Raw genomic sequence first — 18,316 nt, 5'->3', positions numbered from 1 at the left:
AGCAGTCCCCACTTCCACCCTCGGCAGGTGCACAAGGGCCGAGCGCCTCCACTCGGCGCCGATCCCGCAGGTGAGACGGGCCGGCGCAGGCTCCAGCGGCCGCGCTCAGCGCCCCGGCGCAGCTCGTGACGTCAGCGCCGCGCGCCCTGGACTCCGCTCCCAGAAGGCCGCGCGGGCCGCGGCGGAGGCCGGGGCGCCCAGCGCGGGCAGGACGAGGTGGAGACCTGCGCTGCGGCGGGCGGGGGCGGCGCCATGACCTTGTTCCACTTCGGGAACTGCTTCGCGCTGGCCTACTTCCCCTACTTCATCACCTACAAGTGCAGCGGCCTGTGAGTGCGGGGCGGCCGCGGGGCGGGGGGCGCGGGTCCGGGCGAGCCCTCACCGCCGGCTCCTGCAGGTCCGAGTACAATGCCTTCTGGAAGTGCGTCCAGGCTGGGGTCACCTACCTCTTCGTGCAGCTGTGCAAGGTGAGGGCGCCCAGAGCCGCTCGTCTGGCCCCGGGCTCGCCAGACCCGAGCGCGCCACCCTGCCCAGATCGCGCTGTGTGGTCCTCAGCTCTACCCATAGAAGATGGGCTCTGGAAGGGTGGAACCTGAGGAGACGCCTGCAGGCAGCTTTTGCATAGCTGTTTTTGTAAGACTGAGAAAACGCGGTTGTGTCGTTTGAAGGGGTTTTGTATGGTGAAGAACCACTAGCCACCACCGGGTGCTGCAAATGCTGCTGGTCGCGGCCAGCCCACACACCTCCAGGTCTGACCCTGGGACCACCACAGAAAAGCTTCCAGGCCTCTTCCCTGCATCTCCACCGGTCCTGTCATCTTGCCCCCTCATCTGGTGGTCCCTCCCCATATGAGAACCCCAGGACCGTACACACTAACTTCCCCTACCTTGAGGTGACCTCTGTTTTCTGTTCTCAGATGTTGTTCCTGGCCACTTTCTTTCCCACCTGGGAAGGCGGCATCTATGACTTCATTGGGGTGAGTGGGGCAAGGGAGGGGGGAGGGAGTGCACAAGTAAGGCCTCCTGACATCGGTACTTACTCAAGCCTTAACCTGACCCACAGGAGTTCATGAAGGCCAGCGTGGATGTGGCAGACCTAGTAGGCCTAAACCTTGTCATGTCTCGGAATGCCGGCAAAGGGGAGTACAAGATTATGGTTGCTGCCCTGGGCTGGGCCACTGCAGAGCTCATTATGTCCCGGTGTGTGCAGGTTCCTGAGAAAGAACCAACTGGGTTTCAGAGAGATTCTGGAGGGTGGGGGCTCAGATTCCGGGTGCTGAGGGTTTCTGGGTACTGGAGAATCCTTCCCTTTGCCTTTTTCAGTTGCATCCCCCTCTGGGTTGGAGCCCGGGGCATTGAATTTGACTGGAAATACATCCAGATGAGCATTGATTCCAACATCAGCCTGGTAGGCGGTGCTACTGTCCCATACACACCTTTTTGCTGGTGGCAGTACTTCTCTCCAATACTTGGCCCTGACTTCCTGCCTCCCTTCAGGTCCATTACATCTGTGCGTCTGCCCAGGTGTGGATGATAACACGCTACGACCTGTACCACACTTTCCGGCCAGCTGTCCTCCTGCTGATGTTCCTCAGCGTGTATAAGGCCTTTGTCATGGAGTGAGTTGGGTGGGATTCAAGGACGGGTCCAAAAGGGGATGGATTATCTGTTTTCCTTCTTTCATTGCGATGTTTCCTCACAGGACCTTCGTCCACCTTTGTTCCTTGGGCAGCTGGACAGCACTTCTGGCCCGAGCAGTAGTGACAGGGCTGCTGGCCCTCAGCACCCTGGCGTTGTATGTCGCCGTTGTCAACGTGCACTCCTAGGCTTGAGTCCCAGGCATTCACATACTTTTTCCTTGTCTCCGGGTTTTAGTGAATTAAACAGTATTTGGGGAGTTGTTTCCGCCTACATTTCTCTCTGGAGCTGTCTACCAATACCACTCTCACCTGTGTCCCCGAGGCCCTTGTTCTGGCTTTGGAGCCAGGTAGACAACCTGGCTCTGATTTGTCCTATGTTCCTGTAGCCCTTCCTCAGCTCTTTGTTTTCCCAGGGTAGACTGAAGGGGCTTAAAGTATATAATATTTGAGCAGTGGCAAATTAGCGAACGGGTGATAGAGGGGAGCTAGAATCCAAAGTTCTTGGGGACTTCTCACAACCTTAACCTGGCCTTCTACCATATGGGCCCTTACCTCACTGGTTACCTCCGAGACCCCTGTTCCTAATCTCCTTTGATCCACCCTTTATATGGCAGCCAGGGGGATCTATCTGAAACCCAGTCTTACTAATTCATCCTCCTCACAACCATCTAGAGCTCCCCTTTGCACACCGAACTGTTGGGGCAGACTTCTGTGATTCTGAGTTCCTCACTTCTATGCTCCTCAGATAAAATCCTGGTCTGAGTCTTCTTAGGGTGGAGTTCAGAGACAGCTGCAGCCAAGCAGAGCATTTGAGCCCCTAAATTTGGATGTTGTCCTGGATGCCACCCTCCCCATACCAACCTTTCCTTGATCCGGTGGGGTCAGCTCCCTGCCCTATTTCTGACCCCTCCCTGAGGGATGTCAGAAGCAGAGCTTTGAATTTCATGTTTTAGCTCCACCTTGATGCAAATCCTGCCACCCAGGAGAGTGCTCCCCAGCCCTGGTTTTCCCAGTGGAATCCCCCAGGATGTGAGACCGGGCAGTTGCCCCCTCTCTCACTCTACCAGTGGAGGTCCTGCCATAATGTTATTTAACTCTGGGCCTAGGAAAGCATCGTGCACAGCTGCTCAGCTCTGCTATGGCAGTCTTGGTGTTTTCAGAGGGAACATACAACCACTATCTAGCCCCATCCCCTTGCCCCTAGTCAAGACAGGGTCCACAGGTATCTTGGGAGAGGAATGGGGAAGTGATTGATTGGTCACCCTGACTTTGACTTGGAAAAGGGATTAAAGCAGGTACTCCCCCAGTCCAGGTAGGTGGATATGTAATGGAGTCACTTTCTCATATACCTTTATCCCATGCACCACCTAGCTCTTGACACGTGTTGGGACAAATGAAGTGTGCAGAAATTATTCAACAATTATTTGCTGAGCAGGGACTCCCAGGCCCCACTTCTGGTGGCTAACTGTCTATGAACTAATCCCAGCTTCCATGGGATACAGACAGACCAGAGTGGTTGCGGGGGAGGGGGTAGCACAGGCCAAGAGGAATCAGGACTGTGATGGGTGAAGCCTGGTCAGAGTGATAGGACTGATGAGCTAAACTAGTGATCAGAGCTGTGATGGTAAAACAGAGGAGCCAGCTGACTCAGACGGGTGGGGAGAGAGTAGAGGGGGAGGGCAGGCTGGGCTCCCTGGAAGAGAGATGTATGAGCTGAGACCTGAAAGATGAGTTAGTGAGACTAAGAGAACAAAACAGGTGTCCAGGCCTGTATAAAGGCCTTGAAGTCAAGGCCTTCCCTTTTCATCAAAAAACTGGTTGGAACAAGTTCAAGGGGGCTTGTGAGACAGAAGTCAGGGTCTGGATCCCAGAAGGCTCTGAGGGTTGGTCTGAGGACTTGACCAGGGACAGTGGGGAACCAGGGAGAGTTCTGTGTTGGGGGGACGACAGGGTCAGATTTGGCTTTGGGGAGATTGTGGGCACTGTGGGTGGGGAGACAGACTAGAAAATCAGGACTGGACCAGGACAGGGATGGTGGAAGAAGGAGAGTGGCTATAAGCAGAGTAGAGGTGGTGACCATCAGCCTGTTTTTTTCTGTGTGGTAGGGGGATTGTGGAGATGACAGGTGAGAGAGGAGTAAAGAGCCCTTCCCAAGGTCTCATCACATTTTCCTAGGAGGAGGAACCTACTGATGCGACAGTGGATGGGAGCAGGTTGGAGGATGATACAAAGACCAGCTTGGGTCCTCTCAGACATGCCAGGGGAAGCTAGAAACAGATTCGGGTAACACTGCAGAGACAGAACTGAGATGTGGGCAGGGGCACTGATGAAGAGGAGGGAGAAGCCAGGGGCCTAGCCAGAGAGACTCATTAAAGAAAGGGAAAAAGAGACAAGAAAGGGTGGGGCCAGAGGGAGGTGGAGGGCCTGGGACAGGGGTATTTCTGGCAGTTGGAAGCTTAACTTTTCAGGTGAGGGTGTAAAGAGGAGCCTGTGAGTTTAATCCCAGGAGTAAGTTGGGATGCCCATTGCTTTGCAAAGGAGTGAACAAGTGGAATCAGAGTGGAGCCACCTGTGAAGGCTGGAGGGCGGGGACAGCCTGAGGTGGAAAAGATTTTGACACCCTGTGTCAAGGAGCCTCCCCAGAGGGAGAAGGGGTGCTGAGAGAGCCCAGAGGCAGTGTTTAGGTTAGTGGAATGGTTAAAGAGTGCTCTGGAGGGTGGGTGCCTGTGGTCACATCCATCTCACCTTTAAGTGCTGTAACCCTAGGCAAAGAAATGGGACTTTATTTTCCCAAGGAAGGGTTATTGAGTACCTACTGTGTGCCAGGCTGTGTTTTAGGAACTGGAGATAACAGCCCCTAAGTTGTAGGATTGTGGGACCAAAGGGGCTCATGAAAACCACTTAAGATGGTGCCACACCAAATGAAAGAGCAGTCCCTGTGAGCTGGTTTATTACTATTACGCAGACACAAGTGTGTTTTAACAAAGAGTCCCCAGTACCCCACCTCACAGGAGCTACTAGCTCCTCCCCATCAAACCTCCCCCCTCAGATGGGGGCTTCCCCAGGCCAGCGCCGAGGACCCTTTTAGATGGGGAAGGGCAGTAGGGAGGGTCTCTTCAAGGTTGGGGTGCCTTGGGCTACAGGAACAGCCACAGGTCAGGCTAGGATTCTTGATTGCTCAGGTGTTTGAGTGACTGCCAGACAGTCCCATGAATCTTGCCCCAGCCTGGCTGTGGTAGAGGCAGGGATGACTTGAAGGCAGCAGTCCTTCTAATAGTAGAGTTCCTGGTCCCACCAGCCTGGGAGAGAAAACAAAGACTCAGTGCTGAGGGGAGAGGGGTCAGGAGGTGGGGCCAGGGTCTCAGCGGTTGTGGCAGTTTGATTTGGAGGTCAAATGTGAGGGTCAAAGGTCAGACAGGTGCTCTGAGAACAGTTCAGCCCCCAATCCCCAGGCCTCCAGTCTCCACACTCACTCCCTGGGCAACAGCGAACTCCAAGTTTTCGGATCTCATCATAGACGAAGATGAGGAGGCCAAAGGGCATGGGGACCAGCCACCACTGGAACCTGAAGGCACAGGGGAGATGACAAGGTGAGGGCCATCCCCAGTCTGTGTCCCACATGCCCATCCCTCTGCTCACACCTCATGACCCCTCACCGAATGGGCATGAAGTTGAAGATGTTGGGCATTCCCGGGCAGTAGCACAGGAAGCAGCCGATGCAGACCTGGAACACGATGGCAAGCACCAGGATCTTGTTCCTGCAGGTGGCACAGGGTGGAACAGGCTCAGACTGCCGGACTCAGTCTGAGCCTTTTAGGAAATGGGGGCCAGATAGAAATAAGGTCCTAGGTCAGAGGAGGTCAGATGCCATTAGCGGCAGGGAGATGTTCTAAACATTTAACACAGGAGTGGCCTGCCCCTCCGCAACAGTGCTGGCCTATCAGCATCATCCTTTTAGTTGATGAAACATGGAGGGGCCAGTTGAAAGGCACATGGTGGGAGCTACTGACCAGCTATCGATAAGGAATATTAGCACCTGGCACTGGCACATCTGCGCATTCAGTGCCGGTGTTCGCTGACTGCAGTAAGCCCTGGTCAGGACCTGATGGGAGTTGGGACTAGGGCTTGAGGACAGGGCTGGGGACACCTGAAGAAGCCCTGCTGGAAGGTAGAGAGGCGGCGTGTCTTTCTGATGAGAACGTCAGCGATCTGGCACATCTCGATGCTGATGAAGAACACGGTGTAGCAAGTGTACTGCTGGTACAGGCGCTGCCCAAATGTCTGTGGAACGGAACAAAAGCAGCCTGAGCCCAAAGGGGAGCCTCTGCAGCCAGCCTGGCCCTCGGGCTGGGGCCAGGGACCCTCAACTGCTCTTTCCCCTGCATCAGAGCCTAGGATGGGGGAAAAGGCACAGGATCTGCTAGGTTTGTAGGACCCCACAGCGTGAGGCGCAGAAGCCATCTAGTGGAGCTTGGAAGTCGGTGCATGGGTAGGTGACAGGTCATCCAATTGCTTTCATGATGAAAGAAGGGAGGTAGAATTAATAAAACTATTTTTAATACCAACTCATTGTGTGGAGAACACTTCCTATGCTGCAGGTACTAAGTGTTTCACATGTTTCATCTCATTTAATCCAATATTCCCATGAGATAGATTGGTGGTACTCAAACTTCAGTGTGCACCAGAACCCCAGAAGGGCTGCTTAAAACAGATTCCAGGCCTGCCCCCAAAGTTTCTGACCCCAGAGGTCTGGGGGAGGAGCTGATAGTTTGCATTTCAAATAAGTTCCTATGTTATGCTGATGCTGCTGGTCTAGGGGCCACACTGAATATCACTGAGGTAGGCATCAGTGTTCTCTCCACTTCAGAGGTGAGAAAATGGGCACAGTGAGTCAAAGCAACTTGCCCAGGGTTACACCACAGTGAGGAACATGGCATACTATATGAATCCAAGGCAGTCTGGCTCTAAGGTCGACATTCTTAACCATGGCAGTAAATGTTTAAGGGAAATAACCTGATCTGAGCTCTATAGGACAAGCTAAACACACCTGCCAATCAGGTCTGACCTCTGTGCTCCAAACCTTCATTAAAGTCAGCCACAAATGCATATACACTGTGTTAGTGATACTGGGGGAAATAACAGAATAGGGGCCTGGTTCCACACCTGAGATGACGTGTTACTGTCAGGGCAGGGAGAGGACCATCTGCAGCTGGGATCTTCAGAAGAGTTTGGAGCAAGATAGAGTAAAGAAAGGCCCTCTGCCCCAGAACTGGCAGGGAGCCCGGGTGTCTGGGATGCTCTGGCTGAGCTCAGTTTGCATGTGTACAACACACCAGATTGCTGGCATCGGAAATAAGGGAGTCATGGGACTCACCCACTCCTGGCCATAGCTGTCCTGCAGATCTTGTAGGTGGTGGTTCTCCCATTGTGGCCGCAGCCCCACGCACAGCAATGGGAACCAGCCCTCCTGGGCCATGGCCGTGAAGTAGTCAGTGAAGCCAGCAAATGACTGGATGGCACCTGAGAGGGGCAGGGACACAGACAGAAACACAAAGTCAGGGACTTAGAAATGATGACATGAGAATGACAGGAGCAGACTTGGAGAGACAGATACAGAAAGACAAGGCCCCAGGAGATTGATAAGGACACTAAAGACGGCAGAGTGACAGAGACACTCAGAGAACTCAAAATTGCCAGAAGAAGGCAACAACCCAGAGACAGGATCATAGAGAACAGAGGCAGAGAAGGGATATAAGGGATCACAGAAACCATTATGTACAGATAGGACTCAGAATGACAGAGACCCAGGATCAAATGCAGACACCCAGATCCAGAACAAGCCAGAGCCTCAGAGACCTCAAGGCAGGTAAGCAGCCCTGCAGGAGAGCCCAGGCTTCCCAGCCCCATGAGACCTCACCGATCTGGAAGTAGGAGTAGGCAGCCAGGGGCTCGTTGACTAATCGGTCACGCTTCGGGTTCCGTGGCCGCAGATGCATGATGTCACTCTCGGCCTTCTCATATGCCAGGGACACAGATGGGAACTGTCCAGAAGGAGAAGCAACCTGGGTTAAGGGTTTTCCTGGACCCCGGCCCCCTACTCTCTGGAGCTCTCTTCCCCATTGCCAGTGGGCAGGGATAGGACTGAGGTTAGGAGGTAAGATCTGCAGTGACCACACAGCCACACCTGCCTGAACAGCCTAGGTCCAGCTGGTCCCTGTCAGGCGTGTTGGCATATCTACTCCACATCTCTGTTCACATATGTCCTGCTATCTGTCTCTATCAGAACATCTGCATTTGTCTACACGATTACATATTCTCTCCCCATCTCTGTCTCTGTCTCCTCCCTTGCTGCTGCCACCTTCTCTTTTCTTCTCTGTCTCTGTTTTTTCTCTAGGGTACTCTAGTCTTGGGCCCCTCTATTTCCCTCCCTTACTTTGTTTCTCTGTCCCTGTCTCTGGTATCTTTCTCTGTGACTCTGTCTCTGCTTTTGTGACTGTGTCCCTGTTTCTATGTCTGTCACTATCTTTGTTTCTCTGTATCCAGGGGTGGGGAACGTCCGGACTGTGGCCGTATGAGGCACACAAAATAATTTGGTCTGTCCTTGCCAAGGCAACCTTATGCAGAACTCAAAATCCAATAAATCTAGGAGCTTTTCTCATAGCAACATAATTTATATTAAGTGAATTATATTAAGCAAATGATGTTATAAATATCCAAATGGATCTTGGCAGAAAAAAACATGCTCCACCCCATATGTGTGTGACTACAGAGTGGCAGCAAGGTGTACTGATCAAGAGCACAGGGTCTGCCGAAGCCGGTTTGGCTCAGTGGATGGAGCGTCAGCCTGCGGACTGGAGGGTCCTGGGTTCGATTCCGGTCAAGGGCATGTACATTGGTTGTGGGCACATCCCCCGGTGGGGGGTGTGCAGGAGGCAGCTGGTCGATGTCTCTCTCTCATCGATGTTTCTGGCTCTCTATCCCTCTTCCTTCCTCTCTGTGAAAAGTCAATAAAATATATTTAAAAAAAAAAAAAAGAGCACAGGCTCTGGGGGCATCTGACTGCCTGGCCTCATATCCCAGCTGTGCCACTTACTAGCTGTGTGACCTGGGGCAAGTTACTCAACCTACCTATGCCCAGTGAGCTCATCAGTAAAACAAGGGTGATAAATACAGCCCAGGTCATAGAGTGGCTATGAGGACAAAATTAAGTAAATTAATGAGTGCCTGGTCCAGACTAGGCACTATGTAAGTTGTTGAATAAACATGTCAACATGGCCAGCCTCTGGCTACATTTGTGGCTCTGTCATATCTGTCTGCCTTGAGGCTATCTGATGGTATTTATTTGCCCATACCTATTGAGAGACGTCAGTCTATGATCCAAGTTTAGCCAGACATCTGTATCTGTCAATACTTTTGTTTATCTGCGTATCTGTATCTGAATCCATGTGTGTCCATGGGTTGTGTCCATGGGTTTTGTCCATGCCTACCTGAGCATCTACCCGTGTGTAGTTCTGTCTGTGTCTATCTTCCTGCCTGCCTGTGGTGGTCTCTATGGACATACGTCTATGGCCATGTGTGGGAGAAGGCATGGAGCTGTAGACTCACAATGTCAGTGCAGAGTTCTATGAAGAGGATAGTGATGCACCCGAGGGGCAAGGGCACACTGACAGTGATGTAAATGAGGTATGGCGTCAGTTCCGGGATGTTCTTGGTCAGTGTGTAAGCGATGGACTTCTTCAGATTGTCGAAGATCAGTCGGCCTATGGGAGTACAGTAGGCACCTCAGCCTCCTCGCAGGACACTTCCTCCTGTGCCCACACTGCCAGCCCCTATCTCTGACCCAGCCCGGACCCTGCTCCACGCCTGTCACGATGGAGGCAAAGTTGTCATCCAGCAGGATCATGTCGGCTGCATTTTTGGCAGCATCTGAGCCAGCAATGCCCATGGCCACACCAATATCTGCCTTCTTCAGGGCTGGGGAGTCATTGACACCATCCCCTGTCACAGCCACGATTGCACCCTGCAGGGAGTGGGTGGAGGTGGGCAGGTGGTCAGTGAAAGGCTGGCCCAGGGCCAGCCCAGCCCTTCTGCCCACCTCCATCAGCAGGGTCGCACCAGTCGCTGGCAGCTCTCCACAATCACTAGCTTCTGCTGGGGACTGGTACGAGCAAACACCATCTCAGGGTGGGTGCGCAGCACCTCAACCAGCTCTGACGGGTCCATGTCCTTCAGCTGCATGCCGTTGATCACGCAGGCACGGGCATCCCTGGGGAGGAAGGTAGGGGGGCATCACTGGCCTCAGTCTGGGTAGGGCATGGGAAGATCCATGGGGAGAGCTGAAGGGGGCTTACTTCCGATTAACCTGGTCTACAGGCACACGGAGACGAGCAGCGATGTCCTCCACTGTCTCACTGCCTTCAGAGATGATGCCCACGCTGGCCGCAATAGCCTTGGCTGTGATGGGGTGGTCGCCTGTCACCATAATCACCTGTGGGAAGGACCAGCAGACCCTTGACTCCTTCAGATCAGCCCATTCTTGCTGCCTTCCCTGGTGATATACTCATTCATTTATTCAACCAGTTGTGACCACCTGCTATGTGCCTTGGAAGGAGCAGAGACAAAATAGACAAAAATCCCTGTCTTCATGGAGTTGACATTCTGATGTGAGAGACAGAATATTTTTTTTAATATATTTTATTTAATTTTTACAGAGAGGAAGGAAGAGGGATAGAGAGCTAGAAATATCGATGAGAGAGAAACATCGACCAGCTGCCTCCTGCACACCCCCTACTGGGGATATGCCCGCAACCAATGTACATGCCCTTGACCGGAATCGAACCTGGGACCTTCCAGTCCGCAGACCGACGCTCTATCCACTGAGCCAAACCGGTTTCGGCCAGAATATTTTTTAATTAGAAATGAATGGTATAGCATGTTAGAAGGAGGGGGAAATTAAACTGGGCAAAGGGGATGGCAAGTGTTGGGTAAAAAAAGGAATGGTTCAATTTTAAATGTGTCCAGAGAAAGCCTCATCAAGAAGGTGACATTTGAGCAGACACCTGAAAGAGGTGAGAGTTGGCCACATAGAAATCTGTGGGGGGGAGTGTTCCTGACAAGCCAATATAAAATGAGAGAGGTGAGAACATGCCTGAACTATTGAAGGAACAATAGGCAGGCCAAGATGACTAGAGAGGAGTGAACAAGAGGTAGAGAGCTAATGAATAAGCTTCAAAAAGTAACTGTGCTCAGATCTTATAGGGTCTTCCAGACCATAGGAAAGACTTGGGGTGGGTGATACTTGCTCAGCACTGGCTCTCCCACCCTTGATTTGTCTTTGGGGAACCACTCCTCCCCTCAGCTTCTAGTTGAGGTCTCTGGCCAAGATTGGGCAAGTAAACCCAGACCTGGCCAAACAAGGTCTCTATTCCCCCAGCCACAGTGACTGGTTCAGAGAGGAACATGTGACCCAGTCTAGTGCAACTGCAAAGGGGGCACAGAAAGAGTGGGCGGCTAAACAGGTAAATTGGAGCTGCTGGGGGATGGTCATGTTTGTCTATTAAAATGGAGGGACTGGCCAAAACTGGTTTGGCTCGGTGGATGGAGCGTCGGCCTGCGGACTGAGGGGTCCCAGGTTCGATTCCGGTCAAGGGCATGTGCATTGGTTGCGGGCACATCCCCGGTGGGGAGTGTGCAGGGGGCAGCTGGTGGATGTTTCTCTCTCCTCGATGTTTCTAGCTCTCTATCCCTCTCTCTTCCTCTCTGTAAAAAATCAATAAAATATATTTAAAAAAATAAAATAAAATGGAGGGACTGCTTGAGAATAAAGCCAGCAGAGAGAAAAGCTGAGCTGGCACATGAAGGGAAATTCCTAATGACACAAATGCTTGGACCCAGCTATATCTGAAACTTCATTCCCCAGAACTTTTTGGTTCAAGCTATTTTCAGATAACACAGGGTTCCTCATCCCCAAATACTGCCATCCTCTGTTCTTGCCCCTGCCTGGTCCTTCCTCAAGTGGCATACCCGGATGCCTGCTGTGCGGCACTTGAGCACAGCATCAGGGACAGTGGCCCGGGGCGGGTCTATCATGGATACAAGTCCCGCGAAGCACAGGCCACTGGTTGGAAAGTTCATGGCATCCACGTCGAAGGCATAGCCAGGCGGGTAGTCCTTCTCACTCAGGTAGAGCTGGCAGAAGCCTGATCAGAAGAGAGGAAAAGTCAGGCAAGTCCTGGGTGGACCCTTTGCTAGCAAGGCCAGGCCCCTTGCACCATGCACCCGTGATGCCTGGCCCTGTGCTGAACCCTTCATTCACATTATCTGAATCCATCCTCACACTCACCCTATGAGCCTACTAGGATCCTCCTCTTGCAGATGAAAAAACTGGCTTAGGGGACAATTCTTGCAAGTCATTGCACAGCAAGTGAAATGAAAACTCCAGAATTCGACCACAGGTCTGCGCCTTCCAGGGCCGAGGAAGGGGTTAGGAAAGTTTAAGGAGTCAGGACAAAACTGGGGGAGGTCAGACGTCAGGACAAGGATTGGGGAAAGTCTTGAGTTGAGGCAGGGATTGGAGAAGGTCAAAGGGTCAAGAAGAAGACTGAAAAGTGGAGGTGAAAGCAAAGGCAGGTTTGGGGCAAGAGCTAGGGAAACCAATGGGTCAAAGGTCGGGTCAGGATAGGGAAGGTCCAAGTGAGGACGGGTCTGGAGAGGCTGAGTGAAGGTAGGAATGGGGCATAGACAGAGATCAGGAGTGAAATAGGGGAAACAAAGGTGAGTGTGTAGACTGAGACAGATCAGCAGTCAGCCAGGAAAGGGCAGGGAGGACTGGCCTCGGTCTGTGCTACTGTGCTAGCTTCTCGCACACCGGTTACCCCCTCCCTACCCCGCACTGGCCGTCTCACCCAGCACGCGTTCGCCCAGGCCTCCCAGGCTGAGGTAGGCAGTCTGGAAGGCCTCACGCCATTGCTCGTCCAGGGGCAGCTCCTGGCCCTTGATGAGGATGGAGCTACAGCGCTCCAGCACGCGCTCGGGGGCGCCCTTCATCACCAACACGTGCCGCGGGTCCCGGGGGTCCTCCAGTGTGTGGATGGACAGCTGCGGGGGCGAGGGGGGGTGGTGATGGGGGGTTAAGGGGACGGTGTAGTGAGCCGGGTCAAGAGGGGAGGGGGCGGGGCTGACGGCGGGGCGCTGACCAAAGAGCCTTAGGATGACCGGGTTGGGGCTGGGCAGGTCCTCTCTGGAGGCCGAGGTTTGGGGAGGGGCTGCAGTGAAGGGCCTGGGTGCCGGAATGGACTGATTTAGCGCCGGAGCCGGTCCGGCGGGATTTGAATTGAGAGCTGCCACCTGTCAGAGTCCTGACAGCAGAGAGCAGGCAAGAGCCGGCGGCTAAGGGCTGGGCGCGGCCCGGCCGTAAACGTTCTGCGGGTGCAGTTGCAGACAGAGCTGGGCTTCGGAGGGGGCGAGAAGGGAGCCGGCGAGAGGGAGGAGGCTGCGAGGCCCGGCCGTAGGGCAGCCCCGGAGGTGGGTGGAGACTCCCGGGAGCCGGGCTGGCGGTGGGCGGCCTGGGCAGGGCGGGCTCACACCTGGAACTTGTTGGTGGAGTTGAAGGGGATCTCGCAGACTTTGGGGAAGCGTTCTCGGTAGCCCATGGCGTTGCCCAGCGTCAGCTCGGAGAACTTGAGCAGCGCGGTCTCCGATGCGTCCCCGATCACGATGCGCTGGGAGCGGAGGGCGTCAGGTGGCGCCGGGTGGTACCGGGCTCCCGTTATCTCCCAAGTCCCCCGGCTCTCACCTTGGGCACGGGCACCGCGTCCTGGCCCGACTTGAAGGCAGCTCGGTTGCACAGGGTGAGCACGCGGCACAGCGCCCGCCATGTCTCCGAGGACTGGTCAAACGTCTGCCCTGGAGGACAGACGTCCAGGCTGGGGCCGCGAGGCCACTACACCAGATTGCAACAGACACAGAGCGGCGGCTCTCCCACATCACAACCGACCCCCGACCCCCAATTTAGGACAGGATTCCCCTCCCAGACCTGTGTGGGGCCCAAACCCTCCCTTCATACCCCAGGACGGAGCCTTCTCTTCAGACCCAGTGTGGAGTCCCCTATGAGAGTCCCGTGAGACTCCATACCAAGCCCGCCCTGGACTCTGGGCCCATCTGGATGGAGTTCCTCTCCATTAATGCAAAGCCCTCCCAGGTTCTCTTCAGTAACCTCCGAGCTCCCATCCAAGCCTCCATCCTGCTCCAGGCCCCCTCTCTTCCCACTCCCAGACCTGACTGATCTTCCGTCGTGTCCGCTGAGTGGATGTGGTTGTCAAACCACAGATGGGACACAGTCATGCGGTTCTGAGTGAGGGTCCCCGTCTTGTCAGAGCAGATCACTGACGTGGAGCCCAGTGTCTCCACTGCTTCCAGGTTCTTGACTACACAGTTCTTGCTGGCCAGCCTCTTGGCTGTCAGAGACAGGCAGACCTGGGCGAAGGCGAGAAAAGCCAACCTGGAGGTCAGTCTTAGCTTCCAGGCCCACTTCCCTCCTCTTGGCATTGGGAACCCTTTACCCCAGCCACAGTACTGATTATGCAGCATTTCCCCCACAAAACCCAGGCTTTTTCTTGCCTGCACCCTTTTGTTCAACCTGTGCTTCCTATTTGGGATGCCTCCCCAATTCACCCAGATAAACATAGCCAGGCCCCTCTGTAAGCTGCCCTAGCTGAGGTGCTGTAAGTTCACTTATCAACACAATTAAAATGAGAAAATGTGGCCAGTGTGGTTCAGAGCATTGGCCTGTGCACTGGAGGGTCCCAGGTTCGATTCACAGTCAAGAGCATGCACCTGGGATGCAGGTTCGATCCCCAGCAGCAGTCAGTGCGGGAGGCAACCAATCGATACATCAATGTTTCTCTCTCTCTCTTTCTCTCTCTCCCCCCCTCTCCACCGCCCATCTCTCGCCCCCCTTCCTTTCACTCTCTCTAAATCAATGGAAAAAATATATCCTCAAGGGAGGATTAACAAATAAATAGAATAAGAAAGTGAGCATTCCCTCAGCCTTCTCTGAACTGACTGTTGAAGGTTGTCCACACCCTCAACCCTCAGCCTCCTTCAGTCAAGGACCCTGCCTTTCATCTCTGAGTCCTTAGCGCGTGGCACAGGACATGGTCCACAGAAGCCTCAGGAATGTTTGCTGACTGGATGGATAGGTGGAGGGATGGGGGTGGGAGGGAAAGAGGGATGATGAGAAGGTGGGTGGGAGGATGGGAGGTGAATAAAGAGACAGGAAGTTGGGAGATGGTGGAGGGAAGCCTGGATGACTGGACAGACGGACCCCCTTCTGCCTCCCCAACTCACCGTGACCGTGGCCAGCAGCCCCTCAGGTACATAGGCTACCACAATGGCCATGAAAAAGACCATCGCCCGCAGGAAGGTGTAGCCAATGCACATGGCCACCACAAAAAATGTGGCCCCGAAGAGGATGGCTAAGCCTGCAATGATGTCCACAAAATGTTCAATCTCGATAGCGATGGGTGTTTTCTCATTTTCCACTCCAGAGGCCAGCGATGCGATGCGCCCGATGATGGTACGGTCCCCCGTGCTCACCACCAGGCCCTGTGCTGTGCCTGCAGTGGGGCCAAGAGGGCGACTGAGGGCTGGGAGGGCAGCAGTGGGGCAGGCACAGCCGTGTGGACTGAAGGAGGGGGCAGCAATGCAAGGCAGTGGAGGCAGTGCGGCCTGGGAGGAGAGGGGCAACAACAGGAGCTAGAGAGGTAGCATGACTTAGAGCGGTGGCAGTCGTGTGAAATGGGAGGCAGTGTGTCTCAGAAAGCAGCAGGAGAAGGGCAATGGGGGTGGGATAGGGAGTGCTGAGGCAGCGTGGTCAGCTGGGTGAGCAGGCAAGTCCTCACGGACCCTCAAGGCACATGGTGGAGAAGAAGGCGATGTTGCGGGTCTCCAGGGGGCTCTCGTGTGTGCACTCAGGGGAGCGGGTCTGTGGCTCCGACTCTCCCGTCAGCGAGGAGTTGTCCACCTTGCAGCCCTGGGCTTGGAGGATGCGGATATCGGCGGGCACTCGGTCCCCGCCTTTCATCTCCACCAGGTCACCCACCACAAGCTGGTCGGCATTGATCTGGAACTTGTCCCCGTCTCGGATTACAGTTGCTTGCTGTGGGGCAGGGGCACCAGAGTTGTGGATAAGGGGTGGGGGTGGAAGTTGCTGAGCTCAGTGGGGTTGTGGGGAGATGAACAAGGGGGTGAGCTGAGGACCTATAGGGACAGATGGAGGCCGAGTGCAAAAAGGCAGGCTGGGCCTCAGGGGAGGGGCCACACAGATGCCAGGAGCCTGCCCGCGCTGGTGTGGAGTCTCTGGAACCTGACGTGGTGACGGGCTGTGGGACCCACCTGGGGCACAAGGTTCTTGAAGCTGGCGATGATGTTGGTGCTCTTAAATTCCTGATAGTAGCCGAAGCAGCCGGTGACCACAACCACAGCAATGAGAGCCACTGCCAAGTACAGCTGGGGGAGGAGGGGAGGGCGTCAGCTTGTGAGCAGAGGCCGGAAGCTCCCTGTACAAGGCCCCCGATCTGCACCCTGGTCCCCTGGTGCTCTTAGGGTCACGTCCACCACGATTTTCCCCACCCTACTAGGAATCCTTAGGCACTATTCCCTGTGGCTTTTGTCTCCTGTTCTTCATACCCCTCATTAAATGGCCCTGAATTCTCATTGTCTTGGGGATCCCATATTCGCTGGCCCCTGAATCCTAGGTCTCCCATGTCCCCACATCATAAGGCTTGTGCTCCATGTCACCAAGAACCTTGGTCATATGGGTCCCCTTTTCCTGTGTTCCCCAAGTCTTGCATTCCACACGTCCACTGCCATGGGTCTCCTCATACGCCCACATCTTATATTTCCCGGGCTCCAAGTTTCATATTCTATTTTCATAATCTGCCTGACATCATCTGTATCCTCTGGGCACAATAGCTCCTGTGCCCCCGTGTCCCCGTGTCCATGTGTCTGTGTGCTGTCAATCTTATGCCTCATATTCTGTGAACTCCACAATCAGTGTCTCGGGTTCCAAACTCCAAGTTCCTATGTCCAGTGTCTTCCATGTCTATATAATTCTGAGTCCCCATCCCATGCCAGATGCAATGTTACATGTCCCTAAATCTCCATGTCTCTTGTTCTGACCCCTGTCATATATCTAATGTCCTCTTCTCCTCCATCTCGATATTCTCTGTGTCTCTGTGCTTCCCTGTCTGATGTCTTATGTCTCTCCATGTACTGTGTCCTGAGTCTTTTGTCCCTTATTCCCAATGTCCCCTGTGCCCTCTGTCCTTGATCTGTCCCATGTCCTCCATTCCCAAGCCCCAGCCCTTACGTATTGCATCTCTTTGTATCCCCCCCTATGTCCTCCACACCTGGAACACATTATCTCTGTGTCTCCTCTGATCTTGGGTCTGTCCATCCCCACCTCCATGACCATGTCTTGGAGCTGCATTTCTGTGTCTCTGTATCTCCACCCTATGTCCCTGGTGTCCCGAGGCTCACGCTTAATGTTCTCTCTCCTCCAGGGCCCTGTGTCCAGTGTCTGTCCTCCCCCACCCCCTCATCCCCCGTACCCAACACTCACATTGTCGTCAGTGGTGAGGTCACCCTCACTGGCTTGGATGCCAAAGGCAATGAGGCAGATGGCAGCAGCCACCCACATGAGGCACTGCAGACCACCTGCCAACTGCCGTGCGAACTTGACGTACTCTGGGGTACCCTTTGGTGGCCGCAGTGCGTTGGGCCCATCCCGCAGCAGCAGCTCCGCAGCCAAGCTGGCAGACAGGCCCTGGGGACAGGGTGGGGCAGCAGTGGCTGCTCAGGGCTTTCCTCTCCCCATACACCCTCTGTCTCTCCTTCCCCTGTTTCCCTCCCTCTGCTCCCCCATCTGTCTTGTGCCTCTTTCTTTCTTTCTCCATCTTTGTCTCTGTTCCTGTCCCTTTCCCCTTCCATCCTTTATGCCCCCCTCTCTCTCTCTCAACTTTCTATCTCTGTATTCCTGATGTCTCTGCCCTGTCTCTCTTTCTTGCCATCTCTCTGCCTCTCTCTTTGTCTTTCTTTATCTGCTTCTCTCCTCTTCCTCTCTCTCGCTCTCTCTCTCTCTCCTTCTCCCTCCCTCCCTATCTACCTCTCTCTGTCATGCATTTTCCCTTTTTCTCCCTCTTCACCATTACCCATCTCTTCACCCACTCCTCCCTCTGCCCCCAGCTCACCTTGGTCGCACTGGTCTGGTATTTCTGTTCCAGCTCCGCTACTGACAGCTGGTGGTCATTCTGTGTGGTGGGGGCAGGACATTCACTGTCCGGCTCTCACTGGCCCTCACCCCAGCCCCCTACCCAGCCCTTCAGCCCCATGCTCACAATCTCCATCTCCTTCTTCATGTTCTCCAGCTTCTCCTTTCTCTTGCCCCCTCCACTGCCTGCCTTCTTCTTGCTCAGCTTGGCTGCCATGTCCCCACCAGGGCCAGGACCCAGCTCTACTGAGTACAACTCGTATTTCTCCTGGGGACAGGGAGAGAGGGGAGGCATCAGATCCCACCAGAACCCCTGCCTCCAACCTCCAACCCTCCACACCCTGGACCCCTGGCCCCAGGCCCCACTCACTGCCTTTCCCATGGTTCCCAGTGCAGCTGCCCTCCTT

At 54.4% G+C, this 18,316-nt stretch overlaps 2 protein-coding genes across 3 annotated transcripts in view; one reads left to right on the top strand and one right to left on the bottom strand.

Annotated features, from left to right (window-relative positions):
- The first annotated feature begins 82 nt into the window (after nt 1-82).
- TMEM147 (transmembrane protein 147) lies at nt 83-1,896 on the top strand. 2 transcript variants are annotated; one of them, XM_008139817.3, is made up of 7 exons: nt 83-329; nt 398-467; nt 917-976; nt 1,063-1,199; nt 1,323-1,407; nt 1,497-1,618; nt 1,702-1,896. In XM_008139817.3, exons 1-7 carry the CDS (start codon nt 253-255, stop codon nt 1,823-1,825), a joined length of 675 nt encoding a protein of 224 aa, XP_008138039.2. In that variant the 5' UTR covers nt 83-252; the 3' UTR covers nt 1,826-1,896. The 2 variants fall into 2 exon arrangements, with proteins under 2 accessions (XP_008138039.2, XP_054567258.1); XM_054711283.1 differs by lacking the exon at nt 398-467 and having other exon boundaries at nt 274-329.
- Nucleotides 1,897-4,588: 2,692 nt separating this feature from the next.
- ATP4A (ATPase H+/K+ transporting subunit alpha) overlaps nt 4,589-18,316 on the bottom strand; it is a 73,379-nt gene continuing 59,651 nt past the window's right edge. Inside the window, exons 3-23 of the mRNA XM_028143572.2 lie at nt 18,037-18,177; nt 17,890-17,949; nt 17,262-17,465; nt 16,034-16,147; nt 15,545-15,797; nt 14,987-15,255; nt 13,915-14,113; nt 13,434-13,543; nt 13,225-13,359; nt 12,544-12,736; nt 11,663-11,838; nt 9,991-10,127; nt 9,755-9,905; nt 9,491-9,659; nt 9,245-9,399; nt 7,557-7,680; nt 7,014-7,159; nt 5,787-5,920; nt 5,296-5,397; nt 5,113-5,204; nt 4,589-4,938 (exon numbers count right to left, since the gene is read on the bottom strand). Of these exons, the coding sequence (XP_027999373.2) occupies nt 4,910-4,938; nt 5,113-5,204; nt 5,296-5,397; nt 5,787-5,920; nt 7,014-7,159; nt 7,557-7,680; nt 9,245-9,399; nt 9,491-9,659; nt 9,755-9,905; nt 9,991-10,127; nt 11,663-11,838; nt 12,544-12,736; nt 13,225-13,359; nt 13,434-13,543; nt 13,915-14,113; nt 14,987-15,255; nt 15,545-15,797; nt 16,034-16,147; nt 17,262-17,465; nt 17,890-17,949; nt 18,037-18,177 (3,093 nt within the window). The 3' untranslated portion in view covers nt 4,589-4,909. The remainder of the gene's footprint in view (nt 4,939-5,112; nt 5,205-5,295; nt 5,398-5,786; nt 5,921-7,013; nt 7,160-7,556; nt 7,681-9,244; nt 9,400-9,490; nt 9,660-9,754; nt 9,906-9,990; nt 10,128-11,662; nt 11,839-12,543; nt 12,737-13,224; nt 13,360-13,433; nt 13,544-13,914; nt 14,114-14,986; nt 15,256-15,544; nt 15,798-16,033; nt 16,148-17,261; nt 17,466-17,889; nt 17,950-18,036; nt 18,178-18,316) is intronic.

The sequence above is a fragment of the Eptesicus fuscus genome, chromosome 21, assembly GCF_027574615.1.
Source record: "Eptesicus fuscus isolate TK198812 chromosome 21, DD_ASM_mEF_20220401, whole genome shotgun sequence".
In the NCBI taxonomy this organism is placed as follows: Eukaryota; Metazoa; Chordata; class Mammalia; order Chiroptera; family Vespertilionidae; genus Eptesicus; species Eptesicus fuscus.
Note: the sequence above shows the minus strand (reverse complement) of the source record. Positions and strands in the feature narration are given on the sequence as shown.

Excerpts from the sequence above, each read along its gene's own strand:
- TMEM147 (XM_008139817.3), top strand. The coding sequence starts at position 253 with ATGACCTTGTTCCACTTCGGGAACTGCTTCGCGCTGGCCTACTTCCCC. Across the intron at positions 330-397 it reads ACCTACAAGTGCAGCGGCCT|GTCCGAGTACAATGCCTTCT; the intron begins GTGAGTGCGGGG and ends CGGCTCCTGCAG. Across the intron at positions 977-1,062 it reads GCATCTATGACTTCATTGGG|GAGTTCATGAAGGCCAGCGT; the intron begins GTGAGTGGGGCA and ends CCTGACCCACAG.